Source organism: Sceloporus occidentalis, unplaced genomic scaffold, assembly GCF_023333645.1.
Source record: "Sceloporus occidentalis isolate IW3139 unplaced genomic scaffold, rSceOcc1.0.p SCAF_8, whole genome shotgun sequence".
Taxonomy (NCBI): domain Eukaryota; kingdom Metazoa; phylum Chordata; class Lepidosauria; order Squamata; family Phrynosomatidae; genus Sceloporus; species Sceloporus occidentalis.
The window spans coordinates 20,831,554-20,845,888 of record NW_028316988.1 but is presented as its reverse complement, the minus strand read 5'-3'; the positions used below and the strand labels follow the sequence as shown (position 1 = coordinate 20,845,888).

At 44.0% G+C, this 14,335-nt stretch overlaps 2 protein-coding genes across 2 annotated transcripts; one reads left to right on the top strand and one right to left on the bottom strand.

The window, feature by feature from the left end:
* The first annotated feature begins 281 nt into the window (after positions 1 to 281).
* On the top strand, positions 282 to 5,658 carry ENDOG (endonuclease G). The gene is made up of 3 exons (XM_089535175.1): positions 282 to 779; positions 2,167 to 2,276; positions 4,545 to 5,658. Exons 1-3 carry the CDS (start codon positions 315 to 317, stop codon positions 4,828 to 4,830), a joined length of 861 nt encoding a protein of 286 aa, XP_089391301.1. The 5' UTR covers positions 282 to 314; the 3' UTR covers positions 4,831 to 5,658.
* A 131-nt stretch (positions 5,659 to 5,789) lies between these two features.
* On the bottom strand, positions 5,790 to 13,486 carry SPOUT1 (SPOUT domain containing methyltransferase 1). Its single transcript, XM_089535174.1, has 12 exons — positions 13,429 to 13,486; positions 12,571 to 12,613; positions 11,248 to 11,364; positions 10,780 to 10,939; positions 10,200 to 10,289; positions 10,011 to 10,060; positions 9,690 to 9,820; positions 9,446 to 9,518; positions 8,292 to 8,390; positions 7,782 to 7,884; positions 7,082 to 7,229; positions 5,790 to 6,516 (listed from the first exon to the last, which is right to left on the bottom strand). Exons 1-12 carry the CDS (start codon positions 13,462 to 13,464, stop codon positions 6,421 to 6,423), a joined length of 1,146 nt encoding a protein of 381 aa, XP_089391300.1. The 5' UTR covers positions 13,465 to 13,486; the 3' UTR covers positions 5,790 to 6,420.
* Between the last annotated feature and the right edge of the window lie 849 nt (positions 13,487 to 14,335).

Sequence of the window (14,335 nt, the reverse complement as noted above, 5' to 3'; positions counted from 1 at the left end):
TTTAACTTGTTGTCTGACTCTCTGCTATGGAATTCTGGGAGTTGGAGTTTGTTGTGGGGCCCAGAGCAGAGCTCTGGGCCCCACAACAAACTCCAACTCCCAGAATTCCATAGCAGAGAACCAGAAAAAGTGTTAAAGCGGTGCTAAACCGGGTTATCTCTCCAGTGTGGATGCATCCAGAGTATTCTTCTCTCCAAAGGCCTCTTCCTCTTTAACCTCTCCCTCCTCGGTCCCTTTAAGAGCCAAACGTCCTTGACACGTGTCCTCTTTGCACGTGAGAACGCGCTTCCTCCTGGCTTTCAGTTCTGGAAGAGATGGAGGCCTTGAAGGGGCTTTGGAGGAGGAGTCCCTGGCCGGGTCCAGTGGCCACTTTGCTGGCCTTTGGCTTGGGGCTCCGTCTGGGGAGGAAAGCGGAGGCTGCGTCGGAGGATAGCCCTCCCCCGCCGGTGTCCCTGGAAGGGCAGCAGCTGGCCAAGTACGGCCTCCCCGGCGTGGCCCAGCTCCGGAGCCGCCAGTGCTACGCCTTGGCCTACGACCCCCGGCTGCGCGGGGCCTGGTGGGTGCTGGAGAGGCTGGAGCCGGAGTCCCTGCAGGGCCAGGCCCAGCGCTCCCGCTGCGACTTCCGCCCGGACCCCTCCCTCCACCGCTTCCACAGAGCCACCAGCCGCGACTTCCAGGGCAGCGGCTTCGACAGGGGGCACCTGGCCGCCGCAGCCAACCACCGGCGGAGCCAAGAGGCCATGGAGGAGACCTTCCTCCTCAGCAACGTCGCCCCGCAGGTCAGCGAGCCTGGGACTAGGGACCCTTCCTTCCGTTCTCCGCCCCTCTCTCTTTTATTTCTTCATCACTCTCCTTCCTTCCTTCCCCCCTCTCTCCTCCTCTCTCTTTTATTCCTCCTTCTCTCTCTTTTATTCTTCCTTCTCTCTCTTCCCTCCCTCCCTCTTTTATTTCTTCATCACTCTCCATCCTTCCTTCCCCCTCTCTCTCCTCCTCTCTCTTTTATTCCTCCTTCTCTCTCTTTTATTCTTCCCTCTCTCTCTTCCCTCCCTCTTTTATTTCTTCATCACTCTCCTTCCTTCCTTCCCCCTCTCTCTCCTCCTCTCTCTTTTATTCCTCCTTCTCTCTCTTTTATTCTTCCCTCTCTCTCTTCCCTCCCTCTTTTATTTCTTCATCACTCTCCTTCCTTCCTTCCCCCTCTCTCTCCTCCTCTCTCTTTTATTCCTCCTTCTCTCTCTTTTATTCTTCCCTCTCTCTCTTCCCTCCCTCTTTTATTTCTTCATCACTCTCCTTCCTTCCTTCCCCCTCTCTCTCCTCCTCTCTCTTTTATTCCTCCTTCTCTCTCTTTTATTCTTCCCTCTCTCTCTTCCCTCCCTCTTTTATTTCTTCATCACTCTCCTTCCTTCCTTCCCCCCTCTATCTCCACCTCTCTCTTTTATTCCTCCTCCTCTCTCCTCCCTCGCTCCCTCTTTTATTTCTTCATCACCTTCCTTCCTTCCTTCCTTCCTTCCTTCCTTCCTTCCTTCCTTCCTTCCTCTCCCCCCCTCTCCCTTTTATTTCATCATCACTCTCCTTCCTTCCCTCTCTCCTCCTCTCTTTTATTCCTCCTTCTCTCTCCTTCCTTCTTTTCTTCCTCTCTCTCTCTTTCCTTCCTTCCTCTCTTTCACTCTCTCTCCTCCTTTGCTTCCTCCCTCTTTCCGTCCTTCTTTCCTGTCTCTTTCCTTCCTCTTTTTCTCTCCCTCTCTCCTTCCTTCCTCCCTTCCTCTCTCCTTCCTTTCTTCCTCCCTTGCTCTCCTTCCTTCCTTCCTTCCTTCCTTCCTCTCCTTCTTTCCTCTCCTTCTTTCCTTCCTTCCTCTCCTTCCTTCCTTCCTTCCTTCCTCTCTTTCTCTCTCTCCTTCCCTTCAATTTCATGAGGAATAACCTTTGGGCCACAATGTGTCTGAAATAGAAAACTATCTTTAGACAGATATTTCCTCAATGGACTACAAATCCCACAGTCCCCTATCTTCAACCATGTTGCCTGGGGCTTTGGGGAACTGAGGTCCAGAAAGTGTCTGGAGGACGGTTCTCATACTCTGGGGTTGACTCTTCATTTCCTGAAGTGCATTTGGTGCTTCTCCCTGTTTGTTTGCAAATGCTCATCCCTGGGGGGCTTTGCTTTGCTTCCAGAATCCTCACCTGAATCAAAATGCCTGGAACAACCTGGAGAAATATTGCCGGAGTTTAACTAAATATAACAAGAACGTGTATGTCTGCACAGGGCCACTTTTCCTACCCAGGTAACCCTTGGTTCATTTAGTTCAGTACTTATACATAGCATCTGCTCTATGCTCTTGTCCGCCATGCTTGCACCTGTAAGGGCTGTCCAACGTCAAAGTGTAGTGGAGTCTCCTTCTTTGGAGGTCTTTAAACAGAGGCTGGAGGGCCATATCTGTCAATGGGGATGCTTTGATTGAGAGTTCCTGCATGGCAGAATAGGGTTGGACTGGATGGCCCTTGCAGTCTCTTCCAACTCTATGATTCTACGATCACCTTAGTAAGAGGAGTAATTGGCTTTTGAAATCCCATTGCCCCGAATCAGAGGTTGCATCCACACTGCAGAAATAATCCATTTTGACACCACTTTAACAGCCATGGCTCAAGGCTATTGAGTTCTGGGAATGGTAGTTTGTTCTGACACCAGAGTCTAGATCCAGTTTGGGATTTTGGCCCTGTGTCATGTAAGCAGGACACAGTGAGCTCCAAGAGAAACTTGGGGGCTGTATAGACTGCTCCTTTGGGGCGGCATGCAGCCACCCCATTACTTGCCGGATCGGTGCAATACTGCATGCCGCAGCACCAATCCAGCCTCCATAGAGCGCAAAAAAAAGCCGCCCCAAACAACTCCTTTTTGCACTCTAGAAGGGGTGCCATAGCCGCCACGCAGCACAAGGTGTGTCATCATGCCCTGCGCTGTGTGGAGCAGCATGCTCCAAAATGGTGCCCTGATGGCGGCGTTAGGACTTTGTGTGTGGAGACCCTCAGTCCTGACTCCTCCCACAGGCCAGTGCTTTTCACCGGTCTGTCCAGGGCCTCAGAGTAAATCACTCATGTAGACCTTAGTCACCTTTCACTGGACACACTCAGCTTGTCAATATCCCTCTTGAATTGTGGTACCCAGAACTGGACCCAGTATTCTAGGTCAGGTCTGACCAAAGCAGAATATAGTGGTACTACTACAGTGCGTCCATGGTATCCTTAGTCTACACACTACACTCCTGTTGATGCAGTCCAAAACCACATTGGCTTTTTTGGCTGCTGCATCACATTGCTGGCTCATGTGTACCTTGCAGTCTACTAAGATCCCCTAGATTCTTTTCACTTGTGCTGCTTTCAAGCCAGGAGTTTGCTGGCATGGTATAGATGTATACCTACATTTATTGTTGTCTTTCTTCACCTGAGCTCCAGGCATCCTCCTCTTCCTTGGTTTATCCTCAGCACAATCCTGTGAGGCAGGTCAGTCTGAGAGATAAATAGCTTTCAGTGAGTGTGCTCAGCTTTAGAACCTAAATCTCTGTGTGACCTGGAATGCTTCTGGGTAAGGAATTCCCTTCCTTCATATACACTTGAGTCATCTGAGGAGGCTTGATTTGAAATCCTACCAAGAGCACACCTTTCTTGGTGGCTGCGGTCGGGATGCCTTTGCAGGTTTGCTGCGGTGCAGCTGCACAGCAAAAAGGAGCCGCTTTTTACTGCTCCTTTTTTGCTGCGCAGCAGCGTCGCACAATCTGGTTGCTGTGGCGCTGCTGCGCAGCAAAGAGAGGTGCATCCCTGGCGCCTCTTTCTGGCGGTCTGTACCCCGCCAGTAACAGTCTTTTATAGAAAGGCCTTACATTATCTTGCATTGTGCCAGCTTCACTACTAATAGCCACAATGAGTCTTATTTTGGGGAAAAGGCCAGATGTAAATCAAATCAAATCAATCAATCAATCAATCAATAATAGCTCAAGGACAGAAAGATAAGTCATGGTTTACTACCTGTCTGGTATTAACAATATACAGATTATAGCTATTGTGGAAAAGTTGTCACTTATTTTATTGAATAAAGAAAAAGTTAAACCAGATGCATTTTATTTAAATTGATACCCATTTCTTCAGCATGTTAGCAAAAACAGCTAACTAGTTCTCCAGATAAACACAAGGTAGAATGGCAAAAATAAGTGCAGTATGAAGGCAGAAAACTAATTTGGATAATTTGGACTGTTCTATCGTATTATAGGCTCTCTTATTGTAATTTTATATGATAGTGGGAGGCCTGGACAAGAATTAATTGTACACCATTCTTTTCTTTCACTTTATTGCTGGGGGGAAGAAGTATAGGGAAAAGGATTATTATTAATTTTGCTTGATGTCATGATTTACAATTTAATATAAATATTTTTAATTATTAAAAAAGGCTCTTCATAATCCCAATGCAACAAATGTACTAGATTCTTATCTTAGTTTAGTATGAAGACGGACTCCTTCTCCCCGCACTGAATAGATCTTGAAAATTTTTCTTCATGCAGGATGGAGGCGGACGGGAAAATGTATGTGAAATACCAGGTGATTGGGGAAAACCATGTGGCTGTGCCCACTCATTTCTTCAAAGTGCTCATTCTGGAGAAGCCAGCCGGGGAAATCGAGCTCCGCTCCTATGTCATGCCCAATGCTCCTGTGGATGAGAAGATCCCCCTTGAGCGCTTCTTGGTCCCTATTGAGAGCATTGAGCGGGCATCCGGCCTCCTCTTTGTCTCCAACATCCTGAAAAGGACCAATAACTTGAAAGCCATTACTGCTGGAAACCAGAGTTGAGGATGAATTCTTGATCTCAGCAGTGGAGAACTCATGGACACCAGAGCTGTAGTGGAACCAGGGCTCATGGGGATGGAGCACCAGCACTTTCTGTTTAGCAGGGACAACAATGCCACCCCAATTCTACATTGCCCTGAGTCTATGAGCCACCATCCTAAATTGACTGGTAGGCAATCGCACACATTTGCCATTACCCCCTCCCAGCAAACACAATTGGGTAGGGAAGATTGGGGCTCCAGCAAACTCTTGGGTATCAATCATCTGGTCTTTCAAATGCAGGATGGCAACTCATCCCACATTGACCACATGGGGAAGACTGATGGGAGTCAGTCTGACAAAATGTCAAGGGCTATACAACCCCACCTCCAGGTTGTAGTTCTCCTGTATGTGTACAGAAGCAGCTACAGCAAGATCCTACGAATACATCACTCAGTGTCCCTCCAGTTGCTAAATTATTTATTAGATTAAGGTTCATTGAATCAGCAGGACTTGGAAATGTTAACTCTGTTTCTGGTAGATGGGTAGATTTACTCTGGGTAGATGCAGCCCCAAAATAATACATATTCTACATCACCTGCTTAACTGTGAATGTGTAACTAAACATAATCTATTGGCTCATCCCCTCCACAACCTACTTTTAACAGCCAGCAGCTGCTCTGAGTAATGGAGGTCTATTGTGCTGGCAGTCAGGGCACAGCAGGATGATGTTTCCAGCCCTCTCCTGCCAGATAGTGAGGTATTAATGAATATGGATCCATATCTCTTAAGTTATGAATCTGTAACTGCAATGTAAAATTCCATCCATTAATAATTCCCAAAGACTTAAAACTAGCCAAAGATTATCAACAAGTCTAGGTACTGAGGGTCTGCAAAAAGTTATTCAGGATTCAGTCACATCAAGAGATGAGGTGTTAACCTGGAAAGAATCAGGAAAGATCTTTAGTTAGAAAAACATTATTTATTTTGGTGTCCACTGCATATGCTTAAGACCGGCCATTTTATAGGAGCATCTGACATGTGCAATATATTTCATTTTAAATAAGTGTCCAGTATATCTCAAAGTAGCCAAAATATATGAAAGTCTTCGTTCCTGGCAATTTAAAGACAGAACTTTTGACAACTCTCAATCCCTCAGCCAGCACTAACACTTCGTATCAAAAGTTGCCATTCTGAAAATCCGTTTTCCAAGTACCACAGAATGTCTTTGGAGAGATTTTTTTTTTTTATGTTGGAAAGAGGCAAAGCGGAGTGGTCTTGTTTAAATAGCTTTAAGTGGAACTGCAGTAATCTTTTGTATTTGGAAACTATAAAGAGAGAAGCATTTCACAATTTTCACTCTTCAGCAGGAACGGCAACTTTTGTACCTTTCTTGATGCCAGAAAAAGAGAGATGATGGTCCAAGCAGGTTGTCCTCTTGCTTTCTGTTTCAGCTTAGTCAGGTAAACACAGGTCAAAGAGATCCAGTCTTTTCATGGCAGAGTTGACAAATCCTCCAGCCTGTAAACTTAGTTTTCCACAAGGGCCATGAGGCCCTGCCACCCAACCACATACTTTCTTTGTGGCCCTTCCATTAGTCCCCTCCTTCTGGTGTCATGACTTGCTTCCTTTCAGGCCACTATCGCCACCTTTCTTCACAGCTTCAACTATCCTAGGCCTCAGTGCTGACAGAGAGATGAGTATTGCTTCCTAGAAAGAGATCCAACAGAGGTGGGTTTAGTTATTAACTGAAGACTTGAATCAAATCCCTACCAGCAGCTGCTAACAGATTTGGAGATGGACTACATGAAGAATTTGGGGAAATGCTCCTTTCTACTGCTGAGAGCCTGGCTTTAGCTGAACAGTTTTGATGGGCTTCAGACCCAAATTATCCCCAGCAATATCGGGTGTGAACAGTAGGCCCAGAAATTGTCATTTTAAAATAACCAAAAAATTACAAAAAATAAAAACTTGGAGGTATCCAAATGCCCTCTTCTACTATTCATTTTGGGAATTTCAGTGGATTTTTTCAGGAAGAAGGGTAGCAACCTATTTCTAAGTTTAAATTCTGGGTTTGCCAGTCCCTTCCTCTGAAGCAGAGCTTAGTAGCACCTGACATCTGCTGGTGGTCTCCCATCCAAGGACTAACAAGGGATGACCCTGCTTAGCTTCCAAGATAAGACAGGATCTGGTGCCTTTACCCTTTCCAATTTGAGGTTTGCTCCTACCTCCCAATATAAAATCTGAAGATTTTTAAACTGCCCAACTGGCTTACCTCAGTCCTGATTGTGCGGCTCCCTTGTCCTGGGCAGGTGTTCAGGTACAAGTCAAACAATGTGCTTGGATCTGTGACTTCCAGGTTTGGGTCAGTATCTACGCCAGCTTCCAGGCCTTGCAAGCCTCCAAAAACAATTAAAGCATGTCTGGGTAGAAATAAACAAAATGAAAGGTAAGCAACAAGCAGGACCAGCGGTTTTAAGTTCAGCAACTTGGATAGTTATAAAAAACTGGGAGTTGCTCCTTGTCTTGCTCTGGAATTGGTTGTTCCAGGCAAGGGGATGGGCTGGATGACCCTTGGAGTCGCTTCCAAATCTATGGCCCTATACAGACAGGCCAAAATAAAGCTGCTTCAAGTCACTTTGGAGGTATGGTGTTTCAATGATGCATGAGTCCTAAGAGTTTGGAAGCTGCACTACAGTCCTTAGGACTGGAGTGTGGCTTTGGTGCGGCTTCTGGACTCTTAGGATGCATGTATCATTTAAACAGCATATCTCCAAAGTGACTCAAAGCAGCTTTATTTTGGCCTGTGTATCAGGCCTATGATTCTATAAACTATAATCCTAAGAATCATTTCACATGTTGTACTGCTGAGAATCTTCAGAAGTGTCTCTAATTGCAGCCAGTGTTACAGGATACTTATCCTGCTGAGCACAATACCAATTGTACCACAGATCGAAGAACACTGTTCCAGTTACCTGAAAGGGGGGAAGGCTGCTTGGTCCACAGAGGTCCCACGCTCAGAGGTGCCAATGGAGAGATCATAGCCATCCTTAAAGGGAGATTCAGCAAATACAGCACCTGCAGAGGAGGAGACAAAGAATCCACTCATTATTGTGATCAGAAAGATACTGACAAACTGGAACATGTCCAGGGAAGGATAACCAAGATGATCAAAGGTCTAGAAACCAAGCCTTATAAGGAATGACAGAGCTGGGTAGGTTTAGCTTGAAGAAAGGAAGAGTGAGAGGGTGTCTGAAGGGAAGTCATGTAGATGATGGAGGGAGCTTTTTTCCTCCTGCTTCAGAGACTGTAACCTGAAACAGTGAATTCAAATGGCAAGGAAACACATTGCACCTAAACGTACACAACAGAACAAACTGTTTGATAATAGAACTGCCTAGGGTGTGAATCGATGGCGGGAGTTCTCCTTTAGAGGCCTTTAAACAATTTGGATAGGAAGAATGTAAGCTTGCATCTTTACTTACTCAGACAAGAAGCTAAGCGGACAGTGTAGCCCCAGTAAAGGCCAGACACAGTGCGGGGATGGTGTGAGGACACTACAGTGCCCTTCTGTGTTTTGCTATCTGAAAGAGAAGTTGGATATGGGAGGAAATCAGGAATTAGGAATCAACTTGGCCCAGGATGTCATTCAACCTATAAAAATCCACAAGTAATGATTCAGCATCCTCTGTCCCCCTTTTCTATAAGTTTTGCTCATGATGGTCATGCCATCTGATCAGTTACCTTGCTTTAGCCAACCCTTACCCTGTTTTAACTCTTGAAACAAGACTTCTTACTGAGGAACAGAAGTTGGAAAAAAGAGAAACTGAAAAGCTAAACTTCTCAGAACAACTTTCTCCAGCCCAGCATCTTCCAGGTGTTAAACTACTCCCCTTGTCATCTCCAAGAACAACCATTTGCTGTTGTCATTTTTTAAAGGTAGACTCTATTACAGGTTGAGTCTCTTATCTCGAATTCCGAAATTTGAAATATTCCAAAATTATCACATGAGTGGCTGAGATACTGACACATTTCCTTTCTGATAGTTTAGTGTACACAAACTTTGTGTCGTGTACAAAATTATTAAAAATATTATGTACAAAATTACTTTGTGTATATGCTGTCTATGGAATATGAATGAATTTCATGTTTAAACTTGGGTCTCATCTCCAAGATATCTCATTATGTATATGCAAATATTCCAAAATCCGGGGGGAAATCCAAAATACTTCTGGTCCCGAGCATTTTGAATAAGGGAGACTCAATCTGTATAAGTCCAAATCTCATCTCCATTTTGGCAGGGCACTAGGTACAAGGAGGCTTCCACCCCACATCTAGCCTAGGGTTGGGGAAGTGTGGCTGACAGGATGCATGTGGACAATGGGGGCCCTCCTTTGCACCCCTGAAGCTTCTAGACCAAAATATTAACAAATTCAAATTAATTTTTGGCCAGAAACGGTTCAACACAGTTTCCCCTGCACAAACCTCAAGAACCACATTATCATTTTAAAAAAACAAACCACCCACACAAGCTGACTGCCAGAAAATGAAACCAGAAGCGACATGACATGCCCAGGCTTTGGAGTGAAAAACACCCCATACTGCTGGTCTAGGCCAAGGCAGGGAGTTAACATGTTACCTGGATTCTGTTGCCTGTCCAGCTTCACTGTAACACGAAGGCCAGCCTCTAACTGCTTATCTATCTTTACCTCCTGGAGGATGGGGAAAAAAAACAGTGGCTTGGGATGTTACCAATACTCAGCAAGGGCTGGTGGCAATTGTAGGCCCAAGAAAAACATCTGGAGGACCAAGCTGCCCAGCCTTACTGTAGAGGCAGCAATAAGACCCAAAGGGGATGCTTATATGACATAACACACTTTTACCTTCCGCATCCCACAGTTCACAAAAGACCCTTGGCCAGGCTTCACAGGTCGGGCCAAAACCACACCTTCTCGATAGTCCGATTCCTCATCTATCCGCACATGGTGGGGACTATCTAAGGGGTTCAGGAGCCCTGAAAAGATATCATCATCATCATCATCAATATCCCACCTTTCTCCCAATAATGTGACTTATGGTGGTATGTGTGTGTTGTGCGCCATCAAGTCATTTATGGGTTGCACCATTATCAAGGCAGTGGAAAACAATTCTTTCTGCTGCCAAGGAAATAAGTTGATCCAGGTGAAAAAGTGCCTCAGACTCACCTGCAAATTGCAGATCCTGGTGCTTCGGGAAAAATGATTTCCGCAGGTATCTGTTTAAGAGAGAGAGAGAAAGCTGTCATGGCCGTGTGTTGTTTTAATCAGTGGCAGCAGTTAACCTTAATGAGCTCTACCAAAGAAGATCAAGAACAGTAACTTCTGTGTTTTCAAGGGTTCTCCTCTGAAACTTACTGGGGACACTCCAAATACTGCAGAATTCGTGCAAGCTGAACACAGGCCTGGCCTCTTGTCTTCAGACCCTCAAACTCGCCTTCTACTGTTCTGAAGGGAAAAAATAAAAATCAACATAGCTGAGATTTAAAAATACATCATACAGGCCTCTCAACAGGCAGCTGTTCTATTCCAACCACCCCAATACCAGGGAAGATTAATCCTTAGAAGGAACATCACTCAGTGGCAAGAGAGTATGGGCTGCTGGTAGAAAAGGGGTGAGGAACCTCATGCCCTGGAGCCAAATCTAGCCCTTCCTAGATTCCCCAAACGACCATGCTTCACTTTTCTTACACTACTGTTTGGAATTTTCCCAGCTTTTGGGAAAGCCTAAAAAGGAGAAATGCCATGTAAGGCTTAGTTATTGGCCTGAAGAACTTTATCTTCAAATATGCTGATATTTTAACCCCTTCCATGTAGTGCTCCAGTGGGGCTTTTTGAAATGTTGTTCCTCGTTTCCCAATGGAAGCTAAACTGAAGTAAGAAATTGCAGAAAAGGAAAAGAGGTTCCCCGAGAAAGCGAACAAGGTTTTATCCTTACTTTGAATCTTCTCCTTGTTCATCGTATACCACAATCTCATCCACAGAGAAGATGGCACAGGCCCTGGCAATCTGCCCAGCAAGGTATGTCCTTAATTCTGCCGACTGCGCATTATTGAGAATTGAGCCGGGAAGGGCAACACTCAACGTGTAGCAACGCCCTGGGAAATCAGAGATAGCCTGTTAAGAAGCTCACCTAAGTAATGAGTCTACAAACAAGCCTAAAACTATTAAAATACCTAAAACACAGCTATTGTACTTAAATAGCCCAAAAGATTAGACAGTTCTGAAAAGGGATGAACAAATTCATGGGAGGATAGATTTATTCAGAGTGATAGGCTGAGAAATGGAAATAGAGGGCACAAGGTTGGGGAAGCCTGCTCTGTATCATTTAGGAGAACCAATTCTGCATCTCTGCCCCACAAGGAAGAGGATTCAGATCGTGAAATATTGTTTCATTCATACTCACCTTTGTCTTCCTTTGGTTTTTCCTCCTCTTTCTGCTTCTCCATTATCTCCCGCATTCTCCTCTTCTCCAATTTTTTCAACAGCTTCATTTCCTTCCATTTTTTCTTCTCTTCTTTTTCTGGAACAGAAAACTGAACTCAGACTCTAGGTGCATCTACATAGCAGAAATAATGCAGTTTGACACCACTTTAAAGTGCTGTAGCTCCATCCTCTTTCAATTTTGGCAAGAACTGTTCAGAGGAGGTTTGCCATTGCCTTCCCCTGAGGCTGACAGCATGCGACTTGGTATCCAATGGGTTTTCATGGCTGAACCAGGGACTGATCCCTGGTTTCCAGTCATAGTCCTAAACTCAAACCACTACATTGACTATTCTACCAAAGGTTCAAATATATGCAAAGTATATGCACATACCTTGTATTTTTTTTGAAATTCTACTGAGTTATTAACAGATTGACAGTGACATAATAATTTTTTTAACAAAACACGCAAGAAACACATTACGTCTTGCCTTTTCTTTCTCCAAAAATTTAGATTTTCGGTGCTTATGCGAAGTCTTTGGTTCACAACATGACATGGTAATTGTAAATAAATAGGTTTTTGTGGGTTTTTCTGGCCACAAATGTTCTAGAAGAGTTTATTCCCTGACGTTCCTCTGAAGATGCCAGCCACAGATGCTGGCAAAACATCAGGAATAAACTCTTCTAGAACATGGACACAGAGCCTGAAAAAAACACAAAAAGCTATGGATGCTGGCCATGAAAGCGTTCAACTTCACATTGTAAATAAATAGCTCTTTAGCATTCAACCGAAGCATCTCTCTATAGGTCCAGATGTGAACATGGGGCAGACATATCATTGTTGTGTGCCTACAAGTTATTTCAAACCTATGGTGACCCTAAGGCCATCTATCGCTGTGTGTTCTGGGGCTGTGACTTGCTCAAGGTTACCCAATGGGTTTCCATGGCTGAAAGGGGAATCAGACCCTGGTCTCCAAAGTCCTAGTCCAACACTCAAACCCTTATATCATGTTGGTTCTCATAGGAGACATATACAGTGCATTAAAGGGCCACAGTAGCCATTCAAAACAACATTTTGGAGGGATAACGGTCCTTGTGGAAGCACTGTAATGCTGGAACATGACTGTTAAAAGGCAAGGACACAATACAACATTTTGTGACTGGGTCTTCCGGAAACACAAATCAGTGAAAGGTTTCCATTGACAGAAACAGTTCCAAGTGACTCCTTTTCAAAAGATTTGCTCAGTGTCTGCAGAAAGATTCTGAGGCCGAGGGTAACGTCCAGATGCTCAAAAGGTATCCTTACTTCCTTGCTTTGATCTGTGCCAGTCCATCGTTTGGTCATCTCTCTAAAAAAAGAAAAGACACAGAGTCAAGATCTTAGAAGGGGAAGGGGACACAAGGGTCATCTAGTCCAACCTGACATGCAGGAACACACAACTACAGCATTTTTGGGAGCTGCCCACCCAACACCTATTTGAGGTCCTCCAGGAACAGAGGTGGTCTATTCAACCCTCAGACAGCTCTTAGAATGCTCTTATTATATATGTGTGTGTCGCTCTGATAGCCATTAGGACTGAAGAGCAAGGTATAAATACCATATATATATATATATATATATATATATATATATATATATATATTATTTAGAGGACCTAATTAAACCAATTAACACTAAAAGTTATGAAAAGGCATTAGATACTAAGTTTATTTAACAGGATATATATATACACACACACACACACACACACATATATAGAAGGCCTAGCATTTAAATTACATCAGAAGTTACATATTTAAAACACAATTGGAGACTTAAGTGGATATATACAAATTTACACATATATAAGATGGGACATGGATAAAAACAACCCATAACTAGAGCAAGCGCCCCATATAACGCATCGTGGGCTTCTTTGGGAGAGAGTAATCGCCTCCCTTTTGCTGCCTCCCCAACAACAGCCCTGCAGAGTAGGACGGTGGCTTAAAACCATTCGCTCCTGCTCTCCTCCTCGCCCCCCAAAAAGCCAAATGCGCCCCTTAAGCCCAGCCCAGCCCAGCCCAGCCCCGCTCCCTTTCTGGCCTCTCCAGCCCTTCAAACCCCCCTCCGTCCGCCCTTTAACCCGCTACGATCCCGCTTTCTCCCCCGCGTCTCTCGCTATACCTTCCCTAGTCGCTTCACTCCCCGCTTGTCCGCCATTTTGTTTCTGCAAGCGCCGTCTCGCTACTTCCGGCCAAGCCAGCCAATCACCGTCGGCAGGGAGGCGCCACAGAGCTATGAAAGAGTAGAGGCGCCCACCCACGCTTTGGTGAGCGATACCGCGAACCCGCTTCTGCATGGTTGCTTCCACACTGCAGAAATAATCCATATTGACACCACTTTTAAACTGCCATGGCTCCATGCTGTGGAATTCATTATAGAATCGTAGAGTTGGAAGAGGGACTCCAAGGGCCTTCCAGTCCAATAATAATAATAATAATAATAATAATAATAATAATAGCAGCAATCTATTTTAACATTGTAGCAATTTAATTCCTAAATGCAATGCACCTCTTTACTAGGTTTTTAATTGTATTGTTTTTAATATATCTATTAAAATAAATAATAAAATATAATTATATTTAATTATATTTAATAACATATAATTTATTTTTTATATTTTTTAATTTCTTAACAAGTATGATTTTAAAAATTGTATTTTTTTTAATATTGTGAAACTGCGCTGAGTCCCAATTCTGGGAAAAGAGTAGGATACAAATAAATAAATAAATAAATAAATAAATAAAATTATTATTATTATTATTATTATTATTATTATTATTATTATTTGTATCCCACTCTTTTCCCAGAACTGGGACCCAGGGTGGCTTCACAATATTAAAAAAACCCAATATAATGAAAAACATAGAAAAGAGGTGCATTACAAAGGAATTAAATTATTACAATATTAAAATAGATAGCTATTAAAAGAATAAAATACATTTTAAAAAGATAAAACTGTATAAAACACCCTCCTACCATGCAGGAACTCACAATCAAAGCACTTCTATGACAGATGGCCATCCAGCAG